The sequence below is a fragment of the Taudactylus pleione genome, unplaced genomic scaffold, assembly GCF_031769625.1.
Source record: "Taudactylus pleione unplaced genomic scaffold, aTauple2 ptg000250l, whole genome shotgun sequence".
In the NCBI taxonomy this organism is placed as follows: Eukaryota; Metazoa; Chordata; class Amphibia; order Anura; family Myobatrachidae; genus Taudactylus; species Taudactylus pleione.
The window spans coordinates 296,337-317,586 of record NW_028284652.1 but is presented as its reverse complement, the minus strand read 5'-3'; the positions used below and the strand labels follow the sequence as shown (position 1 = coordinate 317,586).

General features: G+C 40.9%; 1 protein-coding gene across 1 annotated transcript in view; it reads left to right on the top strand.

Annotated features, from left to right (window-relative positions):
* The window catches only part of CDC42BPG (CDC42 binding protein kinase gamma), a 149,884-nt gene that overhangs the window by 57,023 nt on the left and 71,611 nt on the right, over positions 1-21,250 (top strand). Inside the window, exons 2-5 of the mRNA XM_088480002.1 lie at positions 5,596-5,687; positions 6,639-6,722; positions 19,697-19,792; positions 20,726-20,874. Coding sequence (XP_088336128.1) covers positions 5,596-5,687; positions 6,639-6,722; positions 19,697-19,792; positions 20,726-20,874 — 421 coding nt within the window. The remainder of the gene's footprint in view (positions 1-5,595; positions 5,688-6,638; positions 6,723-19,696; positions 19,793-20,725; positions 20,875-21,250) is intronic.

Below are 21,250 nucleotides of genomic sequence, written 5' to 3'. Positions count from 1 at the left end.
CTTAACGTTGCCATTAACTTCACTTCCTAACCTACAAGCTGAATTACAAGCTTATGGTGCATGCTCTGGGCATTGAGTAAATAATACTAAATCAGAAGCTTTAGCATTTAATCTCCCAACTCCCACTGCAAAGCTTTTGGATACCAATTGTGCATATCTTTGGCATCCAAAATCTTTGCTGTATCTAGGGATGCATATCACTAAGACCTACGATCAACTCTATCAGGCTAATTATGCCCCCTTACTCCACACAATTAAGAAATATTTGCTTAGGTGGACTCCTCCTTTGTATTTCCATGGACTGGCCAAATGAATATACTACCCAGGTTGCTTTATCTCTTTCAAACGATCCCAATTGTGGTCCCGGCCTCCTATTTCAATGAAATCCAGTCACTGTGTGTCTCGTTTGTGTGGTCCAATAAAAAACCTAGAAATTGCAGGGCTTGCTTAGCCAAATCGGCCTTGGGCTTGGGCTTTTTTTTGCAGTACAACTGAACCACATCTCATCTTGGCACATGGAGAAGGGAGTATAAACAGTGGGTACTTCTGCAAAATGACCTGGTGGGTGATCATCATCCATGCTTTCTCCCATGGCTTTCTCCTACTCTGAGACCAGCTTCTGTATCTGGTGTTCCATGTGTAAAGGCCGTCTTATCGATCTAGAACTAGCTCCCTACCTGTCCCCCTTGACTCCGTTGTGGTGTAATCCTCAGTTTCCCTTGGGCTGCATGTCTTCTTACAGATGCTCTTGAGTAACTGCAGGGATCACAAGATTCTTACACATTAAAGGTGACTTCGCACCCCAGAGTTTTGCAGACCTATGTGACAAATACGATGTCTCCAGACTTGCAGTTTGCCTACCTACAAATCTTTAGTAGACTTACTGAGGGAGTGAGTAAAACTAAAGTGAGACAACTCAATGCATTTGAACGTCATTGCTTCTATAATCCAGGTTATAAGGTCTCTATCTCAATTTTATATTCATTGCTATCCCCCTCACCTTCTATGTTTAAGGAATCTTTTGAATTAGTCTAGGAGCGAGACCTGGGAGTGTTTCTGGAAGAAGTAGAATGGGCAAACATTAGACGTTGGGTGTCTAAATAATCCATTAAAACAAACATCAGGGAAAGTTCCTACAAAGTGTGTTCCCGGTGGCATTTGGTGCCTGAACAGCTACATCAAATTTTTTTCCCGGGTCATCTGACCACTGCTGGAGACACTGCGGTAATGTGGGTTCTTATTGGCATGTTTGTTAGGCCTGTCCTGTTTTCTAAATTTTGGGACAAAGTCCTGTCTTTGGTGTCCAGAGTGCTCAACATTTCTTCTCCTGAGGACCTACATATGCTTTTATGCAAACCCCTAACATCCCTTTATAAGTTCCAAAATAAATTATGTGGCCATATTTATAATGCAGCAAAACTTCTAATTGCTTAGCATTGGAAGCAACTTGCTGCTCCATCAATGAACGCTTTGACTAATAAAATTAGGTACGTCGCTTCAATGGAGTACTTAACTGCCCTGCTCCATGCTGTGTTAAATTTCCATGCTACCTGGGACTTTTGGTATTCTTTATTTAATAGACAGCTGCCTGGTACAGAGTGAAGCTGGTCTTCACTTAGTAGCGCAGTGCCCTACAGGATGGTTCTCCTTTTGCTGTTCTCCCGGCGCTGGTCTCTCACTGTGGGGGTCCGGGCTGCATCGGCGGCTCACCTTTTCCTCTGCCTTCCATGAAGTATCCCGTGGGTGCTATTGCTGCGGTGGCCACCAATCAGCGGTGCACTGCCCTTGCTGCTGCTCCTGTGGGAGGTGTGTGTGCAGTGATCTCCTCTCTGCTTTCAGCTGGCCGCCATCTTGGAAGAGTCTCCCACGGGGCTGCTGGGTCCTGGTGCCGGCCATAGTCTTCTCCTGCTTCCCTCTTGGCCGTCGGGGTGATGGTGAATGCTCCTACCATGGGATTGCAGTACTTTGTGTGAGTGGGAACCTTTTTTGACCACTCTTTGTGCCTGATTAATAATCCTCTGGGTGTCCTCATGCTCTGCTGTGAGCACTGCTGCATTGTTCCTACCAACACTACTATCTACATTTATACTTGCCTATGAGTGGTATTATGTTGGAAGATCTCCTGTTTCAGAGTCCCATGCAGTCCTCTTCTCTTCTCCCTGAGTCCCCTGTGGTCACCATGGAGCAGCTCCTTCAGCCCATCCTTGATTCAGAATGAAGGATTTCACTCAAAGTGGCAGAGCCACATACTGGATTGTTCTCTGTCAAGATGTATGCTGTGATACTATCCATTCAGCTGCTTCACCTGAAATAATGGAGGGTACTTCACCTAAGCAATTTTTAGAATCCTGGTTGGTACCTGCTTTTGCAAATAGCTCCTTCCCGTCTCAGTCTGTTATTACTCTGGCCCACCATATACCTATGCTGCCCCTTTGCTCGGGACTGTACCTGAAACCAGTTATTGCACGAATTCTGGATTACAAGGATCCTGATGTTTTTTTGTCTAGCTGGAGCCCGGGGGCCAATTCATATTTAGTCATCAGAAGATAACAGCCTTCCTGGTTGCTTCTGTGGTGGTCCAAAAATTCTGCTTCCAAATACTCCAAGTACAGAGTAAATTTTGTGGTCTCCGGCTTTCTATTTTGTTTGCTTCTGGATGACCTTGGTGGGTCACTTTTATTTCATTGACTATTCCAGGAATGTTACGGCATGGCTTCACCTGCAGTCCTTAGAGAGCAATGATCCTCCTTGAACTGAGTTAATTATAATTGAGTTATTGCTCTTTACTCCGTTTTACTGATATCTTGCTATGTACACGTTTTGTGATTCTATTACTGTTTTATCCTGTCCATTCGTTTCTTTCCTTGTTTAATTTATATTCTGCTGCACTGTTTACACCATTGTTGACTGTAGCTGTTCCGTAGGTTTATTCTTTTGCCTTGGAGTTTACTTTTTTGGCCTAATGATCCTGGGCTGGATGTTCCCTGGCCCTTTGGTACATGGGTATTGTTGCCCCTCTTATCTGGGTGGGGTGGGTGGGAGATTAGGTAGTTAAGTGTAGTTGGGAGGGGGGCTTAGTTTGGGGATCCAGATATGCCATAAATTGGGAGCTTGGTCATATAGGGTGGGGTGAAATGGGGACGGAGTGTTCTTATAGTTGCTGCCTATGCTGTGGAGACACCGACTGATGTGCATTTTATTTATTTCTGTTTGTTTCTTTTTGGTCCGATTTGGACCACTTTACAAAAGTTTCTTTGAGGTGAGTTTATGTGGCCAGGTCTAGTATTGGGTATTATGGCCTTTCCTATTTCATTTATCTTTATTTTTCATAAAAAAGCTATATTGACCAATAACCACCTTTTGTAGGCTGGAGTTTCTCCTTAATTTGCTGGTACCCATCTCCTATCTCTCCTGTTATTTTTATTTCTCATTGTGGGGGCCTGGCTTTTTGTGCTGTCTTTGGTATTGTATAGTGTGTGTGTGTGTGTGTGTTTTTTTTTTTGTTTGTTTTTTCTAGTGCTGTCTTCATTCATGCCAGTCCTTTTGTGGTGTTTATTCTGAATCTACACATTTGTCTTGTCTCAAATATATTCTGACATTTTGGGTGTAAACTTTAAAAAAAAATTCCAAAAATAAACATGATTAAAAAAAATAAAGTATTTTAATATCTATCTGAATTTATGCCAACCAGACATTGAAGTAAGGAGTGTGTTCTCATTGTATGGTTAGAGTGTTGATGAATATTCTTTGCTCCTGGCTGCATACATCATGGATGATAAATGCTGGGTACTGACTCACTTAGGTGCCTCTGCTTTGTTTTTTTTTCTGTGATCATATATTTTTAACATTTTAAATTGGTCTTAAAATTGCCAATGTTTTGGTCCTGATAAATGCCAGGATATTCTCGTAAGTTGGTTGCAGTCATTGCATTCTTTTCCCAAGTGAATTCTGTAGAAATTTGGTAGAAATGCATCTTTGAACTAGTAATAATAATAATAAAAAAAGCTTACAATGAATGTATGTCTGCTGCCAGAGTTAAAATGATTTATTAATGGTCTTTGGGAATTTAGCAATTATAATGGCTTTTAAATGTAATTATAAAAATGGATAAAATGTGTCCGGTTGACCATGTATGCTCTGAAACCTACTTATGGCTGCCCTATTTTATCAGAAGATTTCAGTACATTTTAATTTATTTTTACTTTGGGCGATTTAAATACTATAATAACAATGTTCATTTAGATAGGATAGGGCTGTCGTCATTTGAATAGAGTGCACAGTTTACAGGGTGTCACAAGATCACAACCTTTGCATAAATTGCTGTGTGACTTTACACTGATGGAACGGAATATTTTTTATTTCTTTTATCTATTTACTGGTCACTTATATTCAGTATACCTACTTGTAAGTCTTGTGTCTGCATGTACACACACATAAAAGGACACAAGTACTGTGCGACCCTGCTGCAGTACTTAAAACAATACACACTCTTCCTCCATATGATAGCTAGATACTGTTGCTATGCAGAATAACATTAGTCTTCCCTTCAGTGTAGATATTAACACATGATGAGACATGTTGTTGTTCCAGGGCCTCTGGGTACAATAGCCAACCTATCTTGTCTGAGGTCACCCAGTGGTTTCAATAGAAATGACAGCAGGTAACTTACAGCACGTGCATATTTGTTCCTAATAACTAAAGCACTGTATACAAGAGATGCTCTGTATAGACTACAGATATGCAGTTAGTTAGAGGGAACAATGAATTTATGAGAGCTGGCCGTACACTGACCTATTTTTCATCATTCTGAACGATTATCTGACTAACTAAATGACCATGAAGCTGGCTCCATACTAACCAATTTTTTCATCAGACCTGCTCGAAATAGCCGTTTGTCACAAATTGTTTTTCCCTATACTCCATATAATCATTTCACTGCTAACTGAATTTAATAAAGTGCTCCTCCTCCTTTGAAGTAAAATAAAAACAATAGTAGTAATAACAAAAATTTGTGAGTGATTCCTCCCCACAAACACATACACCACCACCACCACCACCACAAAAAAAAGCCTAGGCTAGTAGTGGAGTGTGAGTGTATGTGTGGTGGTGGGTGGGAGCCTTGCATGGGATCTCCGAGAGTTTTCACTTCATTAGCACTAGGTTTTTCCAGTCTCAGCTGGTAGAAACATAACGGAGAGACATGCAGTGTGGAAAGCCTAGTGCTGATTACCCTGAAAACACCTGATTTCACACTAATGGTCGACCATGGGTACCAGACAGCCAAATGTTTAATAGCGTTTACCTGTTACTCATATCTTAGAATAGTAACCGTTATTGCGTTGTTTTTGTTTTTTTTGTTAATTTCTTCTGCTAACCATAGTAGAATAAATCGCATTATGGTCCATGTACTGTTGCGTAGTTGTTACTGTGTTGCGTTTGTACAAGGTGCTTACAAAACTGTTTCACTGTAGCAAAATGATGTTGGGATTTTACAAACTGATGATGAGCAAGCGTTTGCTGTTAGGAAATAGGCCAACAGTAGAGCGCTTGGAGAATGAAATTGTAAATAATGACTTATTTGCTTTTTCTCATTAGCTGATCCAGTTACATCAAAAATCAAACAGAAGAGGCTCAAAAGAGAAGACTTTGAGATTTTAAAAGTTATCGGGAGAGGGGCATTTGGTGAGGTAAGTTCAGAATCCAGCCATTGTAAACTCAATCATAGAAAAGTCTGGAGTGCTTGCTATAATTTCCTGGTATGGGCGTGGTATATTTTGTCAACCTTCATCATGTTGACATTGTCATAATGTCGACATTGATTACACTGACATTCATGATGTCAATGCTGATGAAACGTCGACATGATTAGAATGCCAACAAAACGTCCCTGTCCGTCTAATGGTGTCTTACCTGGTCCAGTGGTGTCTTCATGTTCCTGGCATGACCTCCAGCGGATCCTGCAACGCTACCACCGGTGTGTATTACTAACATCCAACCCTCTCCTTAGTGCTTAACCCTAACCCTCCCCTCACATAGCCCAACCATAGCCCTTCGCTGCCGCAGCCTATCCTTAAACGCTCCAATCCCTGCTGTATGTTTACATTTCACACACAGCATTGCTGAAACCATATGACCCCATGGTCTTTGCTGCTTTTGGGCTATTACGTTATTTATATATAATGGTTTCCCTTCTAGCTTACTGTAACTGTATATGGCAATATTACAACCAGTGGTCAAAGTGAACCAATATATGGCGGCATGCCATAAAATGCCTCCTCTTCTAATTTGATTGTAAAACTACCAAATTCCATTCATCTATATTTTATAGAAAGCCATTTCCACATCGACCACAGATTTAACCTTTTTGTAGTTTATATTATTTTAAAAAGACAAGCTGAAAATATTACTCAAAAGTTGTCATGGAAGTAGCATACATTTTTGATGACCAATAAAGTTAGCTACTAATCATTAGAGGACTATCCTTCAAGGTAAACCTTTTCAGAAGAGTAAATGTTACCTTTTATGAATAAAGTTGGATCACACTTGATATGTAACAATGCGTTATTGATCATGTGAATTGTAATTACCCATTCAAGTGTTATTTTTAACTGTTCTTACTTTTGTCTGTCTCTTTGAAGGTAGCTGTGGTGAAAATGAAAGGTAGTGGTAAGATTTTTGCCATGAAAATCCTACATAAATGGGAGATGCTGAAACGAGCTGAGGTAATTTTGACATTTAATATATATATTTACACACGTGCACTCTCTCAGTGGTCATCTTAGTAGGTATACCTGCTCGTTACTGCAAATATCTAATCAGCCAATCATTTGTTAGTAACTAGGTTCAAACAACAGAATATGGAAGCAAAGTGATATACAGATGTGTCCTTATACATCTTTGCTGCAGTCACTTTAAAAGCCCCTCTCGCCGTGCCAGATCCCATGAGATTCTGCTAGCGCCGTGTGTTTTTTTTTCACCGAAAAAGTGTCTAGGAGCGGTATCCAATTAGCCCCGAACATTGTTCAGGCGCCAATTGATCCCTGCGATCGGGAAAAAATCCAAGATTTTCACTGATCTTTTTTTTTTTTCACCCTACCCTATGTATTCGCTTTTTTTTTTTTTTTTTTTTTTTAAACACATCGTGGATTATTTTTTGGAGCTCATCAGGTCCCAAAAAAAAAGAAAACCTCAATAAGTGCCGGCGTTGGGGCGAAATTGGGGCTAATTGGATAGCCCCGGGCGAGGTAATTAGCTACAGTAATTTACCGCGGCTAATTGGATACCCCCCTAAGTTGCATTACGATGCGACTAGGAAACACCAGCAGACTATTTTAATTTGATATGGTAACAAAACATAAAAAACTTCAATCAAGGGAGTTGTAGAGTATTACAAGTGTCGCAGCTGTGAGGGTGGTTGTCAATCCTCCTAATTGTATCATGGGGATACTAAGCAAAGAAATAGAGATGTACACAGCGCTGAACCATGAAAAAAAAATTTCAGTACAGATGATATCTGCTAAAAATATATATATTTAATAAAGCTCAAGAACAGAAGCATATATAAAAAATGAACAGCAAGAGAAATAATTCAGAGTTCAATAGCGTGAAAGGATATAAATCAAGCCGCAGAGATTAATTGTAAAACAAATGACCTTTTAAATATATAACCAGCATGGGAAATCAGTCCTATTAAACTGGAGTCCAATGATTGTGCCCTCTGTAATGGAGGTTTCCTATTATGCTTAGATGGTTAAGGAAAAAATCATGATAGTGATAAGCTAATTTGATATGCAACACTTATATATCTGTGTGCGACTGAGTCTCTGAATCTGTACAATAATTGCTACAATGTAGCGTCGGCAGCTTTTTTCATTCCAAGTTCCGTTGTACTTCATATACAGACTCTGGTGCACATAGATATACAAGTGTTACATATCTAATTAATCAGCAATAACAAATCTGCCGATGTGTCCTAGTCGCATCGCATTGTGCCTTAGATGTATTTTCAGCGGAAAAAGACTTTTGTATGCACTGCTTACTATATAAATCACACACTGAGGAGCCATCCTATCATCTACTTGAGTGTGTGTAAAAAAATAATAATAATATATATATATATATATATATATATTTATATATTTTGTACAGCATGTAAATTAAGTATTGAACATATCAACATTTTTCTCAGTAAATATATTTGTAATGGGGCTATTGTAATGATATTTCCCCAAATGTCAGCAACAACCCATGCAATCCACACATGCAAAGGAATCAAACCATGGATGTCCAAAAATGAACTAAAAATGTTGTGTAATAATGTGAAATGACACAGGGAAAAAGTATTGAACACACGAAGAAAAAGAGCCAAGACACCAGTTGAAATCTATCAGTAATTAGAAAGCAATCCTGCCCCTTGTCAGTGCAAATTAATATAAGCTGGTTTAGTTCCAACTGATGGCCTATAAAAAGGTGTCTCATTGCAAGGTGTCACACAAGAAACATCTCATGATGGGAAAAGCAAAGAGCTCTCAAGACCTTCGCAACCTTATTGTTGCAAAACATACTGATGGTATTGGTTACAGAAGTATTTCTAAACTTCTGAATGTTCCAGTGAGCACTGTTTGGGCCATAATCCGGAAGTGGAAAGAACATCATTTCACTATAAAGCCTGCCACGACCAGGTACTCCTCGCAAGATTTCTGGCAGAGGAGTGAAAATAATTATCAGAAGAGTTGTCCAAGAGCCAAGGATCACTTGTGGAGAGCTTCATAAAGATCTGGAATTAGCAGGTACAATTGTTTCAAAGAAAAAAATAAGTAATGCACTCAACCGCCATGGCCTATATGCACGCTCAGCACGCAAGACTCCATTGCTGAAGAAAAAGCATGTTCAAGTTCGTTTAAACTTTGCTGCACTACATTTGGACAAGCCTGTGGAGTACTGGGATAATATAGTCTGGTCAGATGAGACCAAAATTTAACTCTTTGGATACCAAAATACACACCGTGTTTGGAGAAGAAATGGCACTGCACATCACCCCAAAAACAACATACCAACAGTGAAGTTTGGAGGTGGGAACATCATGGTGTGGGGCTGTTTTTCAGCATACGGTACTGGCATACTTCATAGGGTTGAAGGAAGGATGAATGGAAAATTGTACAGAGTATTCTAGACTAAAATCTGCTGCCATCTACCAGGATGCTGAAGATGAAACGAGGGTGGACATTTCAGCAAGACCATGATCCCAAACACACAGTCAAGAACACTCTCAGTTGGTTTCAGAGAGAGAAAATAAAGCTGCTAGAATGGCCCAGCCAATTACCTGACTTGAATCTAATTGAAAATCTATAGACTAGGGATGTGCGCCAGACCATTTTTGCTGGATTTGGTTCTAATTTGTCGTCCGGATTTGGAGTTTTTACAAAAATTTACAAAAAAGCTAAAATCACATAAATTGTTTTAGTATTTAGTATCTAGAGTATTATTAACCTCGATAACATTAATTTCCAGTCAATTTAGACCACCTCACAGTTTATTATATTGTTGTCACCATTATTGGCTAAAGGCTGCAGTGAGCTGACTGGTTACTAAGCGACAGAGCAGCGACCAGACACCACAGTTTAAAGCACATCTATGAAACATTGCCACACAGCAGTGACAGAAATGAAAAGTAGTGCAAGATGGAATTGTCCTTGGTAGTGGGGTACGGCCAGCAGAATCACAGTACTTGTTTACAAAGTGGGCTGCGGCCCAAGGAGTGAAAGTGCACAATCTTATTCACATTACACCGCACATAGTGCCCCTGATTCACATTACACCATAAAGTAGTGTCTATTATTTGTTACAACACACAGTAGTGCCCCTTTTACACATGGCCCACAGTAGTAATGCCCCTTTTACACATGGCCCACAGTAGTAATGCCCCTTATACAATGCCCACAGTAGTAGTGCCACTTATACAATGCCCACAGTAGTAGTGCCACTTATACAGTGCCCATAGCAATAGTGTCCCTTACACAATTCCCCCAGCAGTGGTGTCCCTTACTCAATGCCCTCAGTGGTAGTGCCCCCAGTGGAACTGCCCCTAGTTGTATGCCCCCATTAGCAGTGCCCAAAGTAGTATGACCCCAGTAGTATGTCCCCATTAGTAGTGCCTCCCAGTAGTATGCCCCCATTAGTAGGGCCCCCATTAGTAGTGCCCCTAGTAGTATGCGCCCCCATTAGCAGTGCCCCTAGTAGCATGCCCCCTTTAGCAGTGCCCCCATTAGCAGTGGTGCCCCCAGTATCACCCCCTTACACACACACACACACACACACACACACACACACACACACACATAAAAAAGAAGAAAAAAAAAATAAAACTTACCTGAATCCCCGCTCCTGCCGCCGTCTGCTCTGCTCTTTTACGCACTGCGGAGGCAGCCTGAAGACTGAGCTCATGAGTAAGCTCCAGCCGGCTCCCTCCGTGCAGCAGCCAATGAGAGTCTGTGTGACTCTCATTGGCTGCTATAACAAACATACAGCTGCCGCTGGCGGCTGTGTGTTTGATTCTGTGTAGGACAGACCGCTATCACTGCGTTCTGCCCTACACTAGTGGGGCCCTGACGTTGGATTCTCTTGTGAGAATCTGACATCAGTAGGCCGCCGTTCAGACTCGAATGGGGTTCCGAGTCAAGCGGGGAACACCCGAACAGCGTTCTTGTGGACTCTGATCCCCAATGTTCGCAGCGGTTCGGATTCCACAGAACTAAAGATCAGAGTTCATAGAAGAGGCGCACGGAACCTTCAAGATTTGAAGACTGTTTGTTTGTGTGGAAGAATGGGCTAAAATCACACCTGAGCAATGCATGCGACTAGTTTCTCCATACAGGAGGCATCTTGAATTGGTCACTTCCAACAAAGGCTTTTGTACGAAGTATTAAATAAATTTCAGTAAGTGTGTTCAATACTTTTTCCCTGTGTCATTTTACATTATTACACATAACTTCATTTATAGACATCTATTGTTTGATTTCCTTGCATGTAAGGATTGCATGGGTTGTTGCTGACATTTGGTGAAATTTCATTACAATAGCCCCAGTACAAATATATGTACTGAGAAAAATGTTGATGTGTTCAATACTTATTTTACTGTGTGTGTGTGTGTGTGTATAGAAAAACATAAACAATACAGAAACACTTTCTGAGTAGGGGTATATTTTGCCTTTAATTGTCAGCAGGATTACACCTTTTTGAAGTGAATTGGGGAAAGGGAGGATACACAATTTACTGAACAGACAAACTTCTATAGATTGTAGACTTGTTAATGAATCACCGGCTTTACATTACTGCAGTTTCCGATCTTCTGCTGAAAGCGTGTAGAAGTAATTTTACTCACTACTTCTGAGTTGGGAGAGCATATTCTTTAAGGGAACATAAGCTTAGGATTGGCAAGGCTATATCCTGAAGAAATTCCGTATATGACTCGTAACTGCAAAATCAGGGGAACTAACAGTGTAGCTAGACTGTTGTGGAAAAAGATGCCATTACTAGGCTACACTGTAAAAGGGCAACTTGTAAATGGAGTCCCCCTGTCATAATATCAACCTGACCAGGGGCTCCATATACTAACAAGTTTCAGCTGTGTAACCCCTTAGTGATGGTAAACAACTGATCCTGATATTTATTAATGGCATGTTTAGGGTTTGTTTATACAGTGCTATTTCTTAGTGTGTCACCATTGTTATCAGATGACCACCTTTATTTATGTACGAACGGTAATGATAACTTACCATTCATTTTCAGTAAATAAATTCGCCAGGTTCAAGTGTCTGTTAAACAGCGCTCACATACGCTGCAGTCCCGGCGGCCATGAACAACAGCAGTTAGAGGCTGGCAGATGGTCATGCTGGAAGTTCCTGTAACATGTACGGGAGGACACCGATGCTCATTACCCTCCCTGGTGCTCTAGCTCCTCAGTCACTGACACCATCAGGTGTTACCCATAACCCCCCCTGTACAGCAACCAGCGGAACCCCCTCCCCCATCGCACATCAACCGCAAAGCCTCTCTTTTACCCCCACAGTAAATTCCACCTTCCTGCAGCAGCCCAGCGTATCTATCTCCCCACTTGGCAGCAGCAGCAGCAACCTCCCTCCCCAGTCCAGCAAACAACATTGTATGCTGTTCTGGGAAGTGAGGTAGCTGCCGCTGCCAAGCGGGGATCATAGAGGGGAGTGAAGCAACATAACAGAAAAGCTGGACGGGAACCACACAAGCCCTCCAACCTGCCCCCCCACAATAATTAGGGATGAGTGGGTTCGGATTAGTTTGAATTTTCCCGCCAAGTTTGGATTTTTCCCGCCAAAAATTGGGTCTCCGAAAGAGGCAAAACGTTTTATCCATGAATGATGATTATTGTCCATGAAAGACGACATTTTGCCTCTTTCTGAGACCCGATTTTTGGCGGGAAAAATCCAAACTTGTCGGGAAAATTCAAACTAATCCGAGACCGCTCATCCCTAACAATAACGTCTGCCAGCGCATGCGCCTATTACAGAAGATAAACCACAACTTCGTCAGCGCTGTATGGACAAATAAAACAGCACTGACTAGGGTTTTTAACACTACCGCTCACCGGGGAGCAGGTGGTGGTTAAATACTAGCAGAAATTCGGAAAAAGCGCAGAGAATGAAAAACTTAAATATCGCTCACCCTCAAACTGTTTTGTAAATGGAGCCCCTAGTCTGTTCGGCACCTGGTCAAACCCCCTAGGTAATTCAGGGCAGCACAAAAAAAAAAGACAACAAAAAATTACGGGCCTACCCTAGGAGTGTGGTATGACTTGTCGACAGGTTCTGAAGGTCGACATGGTCATTAGGTTGGCAATCAATATGTAGACATGTATTAAGGTTGATATAGTTATAATTTCGACTCATTTTGGTGTCAACCTTCTGAATGTTGACAAGTTGACCGGATATCCTCCCCTAGAAGAAACTATTTTGGGGCAGTGGGTACTAAATTGTTCAATATTTTATTGTTGGTGCACTAAAGTTCTCAGCAAGCCTTGTAATGCATAAACTGTTTGGGTATGCTGGCACTTGCAGAACAAGCTGGCTCTTGAGGAGCTACAAATGCTAGCCTGCCCTGATATTGAAGTCCCGATGGTATCTGAAGTGCATCTGTAAAAAAACTAAAACTTAATATTAAACCCAAACACTGAACTAAAAAAAAATACTTTTTTAAATACAAAAACTCACCTACACTCCCATACTCTTGTTGGAGCCTTTTTTTATTTTTTTTATTTGAGCTTAGAAATCTATTGGAGTAACAAAAAGTTAGTGGCAAGCCAGTCTCTTTCCTTTTTTTTTTTTTGTATATTTATTATGTTTTTAATAAACATATATTTCAACCAGTCCTCATCATCAAGATGATAAGAACTGGTTAATCAACAGAATGATGATATGCTCAATAATGTAACCTGATTCTTTTACACGTGCACACACACGTACAAGGTGATTCTTACAGGTTTTGAGAAGTACATGGTTCAACTTCTAGGAGTAAATATGCTATTTTTGCATGCACCTTTATTGAGTGAAAGCTGCACTCAATTTGCAATCAAATGAACACCAGGCTTATTATGACACACTACATACTTATTATGACACACTACAGTGCCCACAGTGCATATTATGCCATATTGCAGTACCCCAAGCACAACATAACATACACTACACCCCCTCCCTTATCCATCTTATCAGACAAGATAACAGGCTGGACTCAATTGCTTAACGGGCAATACCAGGGACTTGGTAGACAACTATATGACCTAGGTCAGGGGCCCCTAATCCTCTGGGCCCCATAGCGATGGTACCACCTGCGCCCTCTATAGCCATGCCCGTGTCCCAAAATGTTACTTTGCCGTGATATGTGGTGAAAAGAAGTTCTTAATAGTGGTGCTAAAATGTACTCTTAGAAAGAAAATGTGATTTATCTCTATGGAGGGCCTACTGTGCAGAGCATACATGGGGTCTGACATGGAAGTTCAAGGTTTAACCCTCAATACTGAAGCAATGCTGCGGCACTAGATAAACAGACTGTCTTATGCAAATGTATTGAGATTTGGCTTCAATGATAGTATTGCTAGCAGTAACCTCATTCTGTATTTAGGACAAGGCAAAACAAGCCATTTGGCTGGTGAAGACAAAAAAAACCTGTATTACATTTATTTTCAAAATTGGACCCACAGTACTTTAACACTTCAGGAAAAATATTGTGGTGAATTTACTTTTTTTTTTATTAGGAAGCTATGGCATTAAGTTTATTCTATTTTCCTTAAATGATATGGAGCGTCATCACGCCTGGATTTTCAGTGTCTGTACAACACAATTAATGGGAACTCCGGTCTGTGAGCGGTACAGAGCCTGACCTTCTATTCCCCCCAGGTTATGTCAAACTGGAATGCCAAGAAATGTCACTGTTCCTATTCACTGACATGTCTGGTATGCCTTCCAGAGCACCGACAAGTATAGACAGGCATCTCCACTCATCCTGCAGCTTTTTATTAGTGAATCAAGAGGCTTGTGTTTGTATGTGATTTATCTATATGCTTAGTATTATATATTATATATTTGTGCTTTATGTCTGCATTTTTCTGATTTCCATAGATTTTCCTGGCATGCTTAGATAATGTAAAATTATACGTGATAGGAATAGAGATGAGCGGTTCAGGTTAACTGCAAACCGAACAGACCAGAACTTTGGGGCTCAGAGTAGAACAAAGTCCCGACTTGGGCCTTCTCACCAAGTTTGGAACTCTGATCTTAAAAACAGGATCACTCGTATTTTGGACTGCATTTAAGTTCCTATCTCTTGATTTCTGGTGCAATGAGGTGGTCAAAATTTACTGCATATTAATGTTAATTCTATAGGAACAAAAGCCGGTCCAAGCTACAGACTAGCTGTTTTTTTTTTTATACATTTTTAAAGAAATCAAAAACCAAAACACAGCTATGATTTTAGAACCAAAATCAAAACACGGAGGTCTGCACACATCTCTAGTTAGGAATATGTTTAATAGTAATTAACAGTTGCAAGCAATATATATACAGAAAGGGTGACACATTTTTTGGGAGTCAAAGTTTTAGGAGTTCAATTTTAAACTCCCCACTTTTGAGGTTTGGGAATTATTTCCAAACTTTCATAATTAAATATTTCTTCACTCCATTTCGAGCACAATCTCCTCAGTGAAACAGAAGATTAAAAGTGAAATTCACCATGAAAATATTCTCAGAATGTATTATATTAGACATGATAAATGGCATGCTTGCTTAATGTTTGTAGTATAGTATCCAACTATTGGCTGTGGCAGATGTGGTTAAATAGATTTATAAACAGTCAGAGTAGCAAAATAGAGGGGGATAAAACATTGTACACATATACATTTACTGTGGTTTGTGTCAAAGCAATAAAGAACCGCTGTGACAGAGAAAAGAAATCAAAGAGGATTCTAAACAAAAACAACAATATTTTGGTATCACTCCATAACAAAACGGAGTGATACCAAGCAGACTGAAGTTTTTTGTTTCTAACTTAGAATTCCTTCTTATAAGAGCCTGGAGCTCCCTGTTGGTCCAGTTTTGAATGACAGTCTTTTAGCTTTCTGTACATGTGCTAATGTAATAAGGTTGTATAGATTAGAGTTGGATAACTCATGTAGAGCTACAAGTCTCAGCATACTCTACCAGAACTTGTAATTTCACAGAAGTTACCAATACTTTTTTTTTTTTTTTTTTTAGAGTTTAAAGAGTAAACCGAATATTACAGGCACACGGGATACAGTTAATATCCCAGCCGCGGGGATTCCGGCAGTCATAATGCCGTCGCCAGAATCTAGACACTAGTCAGAATACCGGCGTCGGCATCCTTACTGCCGGGACCCCTATGGTAAGTACTGCGGTTAGGGGGGGAGTTAGGGTTGGGGGTTAGCCACTAGGGGGAGGTAGGCGGTAGGCACTAGGGGGGAAAGTTAGGTTCAGGCCCCCAGGGGGGGGTTAGGGTAGGTGGGGGAGGGTTAGGATACTGACTGACGTGTTTTAACTTAAACTTGTAGGGATGCCGGCGTCTGGATTCTGACTGCCAAGATCCCGAGTGCCGGCATCCCGTACCCATCCTGCTAGAACATACTCAGGTCAGTAACTTGATTTTGCTACTGCCAAGACATAAATCACTAATTCTAACATCTAACTGAAAATGTCAGCACACAGTTACTGTTCAATTACATCTAATCTGATCTAATTGCCATAACATGGGTCACAAATACCTGGACCAGTTTAGTTAGAAGCCAAACACTTAATGGGCGGGATGCATGAAACCAAGAATGCGGTCAAAACTCACTAATTTTCGGAGGTTTGAACATAGTCTCTATATTTACCAAACTCCGGAAAGCAAAACTTTCTGGAGCTTGTACCATATTGGCAACGCCATCTAGGTTGTGTTACCTAATAGAAGCCTATTGGCCCCAGTGTTCCCCGCAGCTCGCACATGCACTGGCTGATGTATGCGCTGAAGGACTCCCGAGTCCGCACACTACAAAGAATGGCTCTAATCCAAAGAGTTTTCCTTTGTGATTCTAATCTCAATTGAACATGCATACAGTGTTACTGACAGTTGGTGAGGCTCCCCTTTTTAAATTTTGGACTGCTTCTTTTTTTTTTTTAATTACTTTAGTCACCCATCTCCCTTAAAGTCACCTTTTTCTCAACCTGGCATTTGTACTGTATACAGATACGCAAAATGCCATATAATAAACAGGATTCAAGTCTCCAGAATACACACACACAACTCTAACCACCTGTTTGATTCATATGGATTTGAGGTGTTAATATTAAGCTGTGTTTAAATGCCCTAGAGGCTGATGAGTTTCTACTCCAAAGGACTGATAGAAAAAAATACTTTGCACCTGGGCAAAATCATGTTGCACTGCTAGTGGGGCATGTTTAAAATGTGCAGGGAGAATTAGATTTGGGAGGGGTGTGTCCAAACTCAATTCTAAATTGCAATGTAAAAATAAAGCTGTCCAGTATTTGTGGGCTACATGCGAAAGCAGCCAGTATTTACCCTGCATGCAAAAAATAAATAAATAAATGAATGAATGTATTTGCACCCCTTGTATTGCAACATGGTTTGTCCAGATACACATTACTTGCTCTTTTTGCTTTGCTCTTAACTCTGAATCAGACCACCCCAAATGCATACTAATGAATAACCATAGCCCTAAACACTATGGAGTCTATTCATCGTCACTTAATTTCTACAAAAGCTGCTTTTGCAAAAGTTAAGTTTTTGGGCCATTCATCAAAAAGGTAATGTAGATATCTCCTGCTTACCTCTCTCTCCTGAAATGGCCCGCTGTCCCCATACACTAGTGTGGGGAAAGAATTCACCAAGCTCTGAAAATGCAATATTTTCATGCTTGACTGTGGGAGCATTCGCCATCTTCAGATGCCGTTTACTCCCGCAATCCCCGCTCACCCTGCTCCTTCCCTATTAGTTAGTAGTTAGTATGCTATCTGTTTGTGTATGTATTTATGTGAGTATATGTATATATCTATATACTGTATATCTCAATCGATAGCCCGACACAAGTCTCAAGTGGTGTGAAAATTGGCCAGTTTTATTATTAAATATACTAATATTGTGGCGGAAAGGTCAGCTAAACAATTGAACCACTTAAAGCAAGTTCACTTGGGACAACATTTCAACATCTGTATGGGCTAATTGTCCTGACAACAATGGCAGAGAACTGAGCGGTCTCTGTATGCCATACCATTAGCACGTACAAAGTCCACCCACCCCAAAGAAGCTGCTGACCCTAGTAGGGTGAAATCTGCCCACCCAGTGTATTGAAGGGGAGCGCACCTCAGCAGTGCAGAAAGATGGTTACTGGACTGCCATTATTACCCACCACCCAAGGTTGTCCATAAAGACCTGAGCTTGCCACTATACCTAACTTAAAGAAAACTCCCCTGAGCTCTAATAACAGATACTCCATGCTCAAATCAGTATAGAGATATGTACCACTACACCCCCAAACAGATCTTCCCAAGCTTTGCATCTCCGAGGAAGAAGAGAGAACGGCCAGCTATTCAATGACAACTCTTCTTATGCAAACTTAACGACGACTTGCAAGGGCAAAGTTTCCCATTCTCGGCTGTAAGGGGTAGGTATCAGACACCCACAATAATACACTACTCAGGCCCCCTTAGAAGAGCAGTGCTGCTGACTAGTATAGGGTAACATCAGCCTACCCAGTGTATTAAAGGGAAGCACACCTCCAATATCAATAAATAAGCAAGTACCAGGTACTTCCCTGGTAAATTCGGGAAACAGAGTGGCAGATCACATGCTAACCACCCACTATAAACCTGAAGACGCACCCAATCTCCGCCTACACACAGGTAAAGGCTGATCGGTCTGACACCACACTACAATTCTAAAATGGAGACCACAATGTAAATGACATTTTACACACAACCTGTCCCAGCTTTGGAGTTTATAGGACATCATGCTTGATTCAGGGTTATGTTGTTATTTTTCTGTCAATTTATGTACTCATTCATATGTATATACTGTATAGCTCTAGGCTATTAATTGGATTTTTGTTGGAGAAAAACACAGATATGGGTGCTCCAGATATATATGTAATCAAAAGCAGCTCACCTAGGAGGATAGGCTAATCCTGAATATGTGAGTAGAAGAAAAAATTACCAAGGAGCGCTAATGAAAACACTGATGTGTAATGAAATGAACTCTTGTTCAGTCAATATAGATATATCAAAATTTAATATATATAATGATGAAAAAAGGAACAACCATATATTGCTACTAATTGGAATGTACATGTAATGGAGACATAAAATTAAACATATGATCAGTGGAGACAGTTGATGAGACCCATCAGAACTGGGTGTTAAAAAATTAGAAATTGATATACATAAAAAATTCCTTTTTTAAAAAACATATAATCCCAGAGAAAAGGTAATAAATGCCATAAGTGTCGACTGGAATAGTTTATAATGAGTGCAAATGGCTCTGTAGTTGAAAATTTAGGCTGTTAATAAAGCCAATTGCTGGGAATTCTTACCCGATGAGTATAAAGCTGGATGATCGGTGTTAGTACCATGAAAGTGTCCGCTGTCTGCTTCACAGTCGGTCCCGGCCAGGAATTGAAGGATGGTAAACGCTGTGATTGTGTTGTAGCAGGAGTTGCGGGTATAAGCGGCTGCTGAAAATTAACAGCTGAGTCCGGCTGGTGATTACTGTGTTCAAGATGAACAGTGCCTGCGGCTATTGGTCGTACTGAGCAAGTGCTGCACAGGCCATACTGTGATTGAAAGTGGATCTATCACAGTGATCACGGGTTCATTACCGGTATACCAGCGAAATATAAACAAATGAAAGTCCTGAATGCCGGGCAAGCCGCGTTGTATGGTGAACGCAGGTGGCCACAATAAGCACGGGTTAGATGCAGGTATCTCATCAATAATTGACGGTCTTTGGTGAGAGTCCTGCAATGACCGTCAATTATTGATGAGATACCTGGATCTAACCCGTGTTTCATTAGCGCTTCTTGGTAATTTTTTTTTTGTTGGAGAGTATATGGTGCAAAATAAATGTTTGCTATTTTTTTAAATACAACATTTCTTTTTTGCAGACTGCTTGTTTCCGTGAAGAGAGGGATGTTTTGGTGAAAGGAGACACCCAGTGGATCCCTAGCTTGCATTATGCTTTTCATGATGACAACTACTTGGTAGGATGATAATTGCAGATCTCTTAATGTAGATGGGAATGTATACTGAAGGCTTCTAGTATCTCATTAGGAAGACTGGTAGCCATAATAATGTTTTTCCAGTTATCCCTGTACACCTAACCGACAGAGGGCTGCTCCTGGGAGTCCCATAATTTAGCAGGTAGTCCACCATTCTGCTGTCTCAGCAGGGAATGAGCCACAGTGCTACCAGCTCTTGTTTCGAAAGAAGCCAATAAATCAGTTTTTGACTACATTTGTTTGTATTATGATCCTTTCAATTTGCAGCAATGTAATGTCAGCGCTTTATAAATGAATGACCATAGTAATAGACAACAGTGCTAAGTTTCACAGCTCTGTCATGGAGACCTTGACATTAGGTTTCTTCAGTCCTGTCATTCAGCTAGTTGTCTTGGGTAAGTGTATTATGTGTTCGTAATCCACACCAGTGGTGAAATTTGCCAAGGGGCTGCAGGGCTACAGCCTCCCCACATCCCCAGTAAAATCCACCCCTCTAGTGACCCAGTTGGAGTCCCTACATTGGCTTCACTGGCAGTGACTTCCCATTAGAATAATTATCTGCTAATCACACACAGGACAGTCCCAAGGGGAAGTGGTTTCTAACCCTGGGACTGCCAGCCCAGTCTGCGATTAGCAGAGAGAGCTTCCTATGGGAGCCAATTCCTTGCCGCCTTCTATGGCCTGCAGCTGATGCAGTTCCTGGAAGCTGGTGGTTTGTGCATATGAACCTGGCAGGCACCATGGAAATGCCGATCAGCCAGACATCAGTATTGGCGGTCCCTCTCACTGAACAGGGTAGGATCCTCCACTGGGCAGCATAATAAATATTCAAGTTTAACTAATATTTTTTTATTTACGTTTTTTTTATGTTTATGTGCTAATTATATGAAATTAATAATATCCTTTGATTTCAAGTACCTAGTGATGGATTACTATGTTGGGGGAGATCTGTTAACTCTGCTGAGCAAGTTTGAGGATCGCCTACCAGAAGACATGTCCCGATTTTATTTGGCTGAAATGGTGTTAGCAATAGACTCAATACATCAACTGAACTACGTACATAGGTAAGATGGAGTGCCAGTGACTTCTTGATGTACTCTATTGGCAAGAAAGGTGTTCACCTCTATCCATAAACCTAGTCCACACTATGGGGCCTGTACCTACGACTTACTACGCCAGTTGACATAGCTTACCCTGCATGAATTTATTTTGTGCATACCAGAAACAGTAGGGTCACGCACATGGGCAAATGCAGTTTTGCGTGATACTGCCACCCACACCTGCTTGCATCTGGATGGACAGTAACAGTGTGTTACGCAGCCACCAACACATGTTGACCAGGAAAAAGACACACTTATCCTAAAGAGAAACCTCTATTATTTGTAAATGATCAGGGACAGATGCAAATGGCTGGTGATGACAATTATCAGCGCTAGCGAA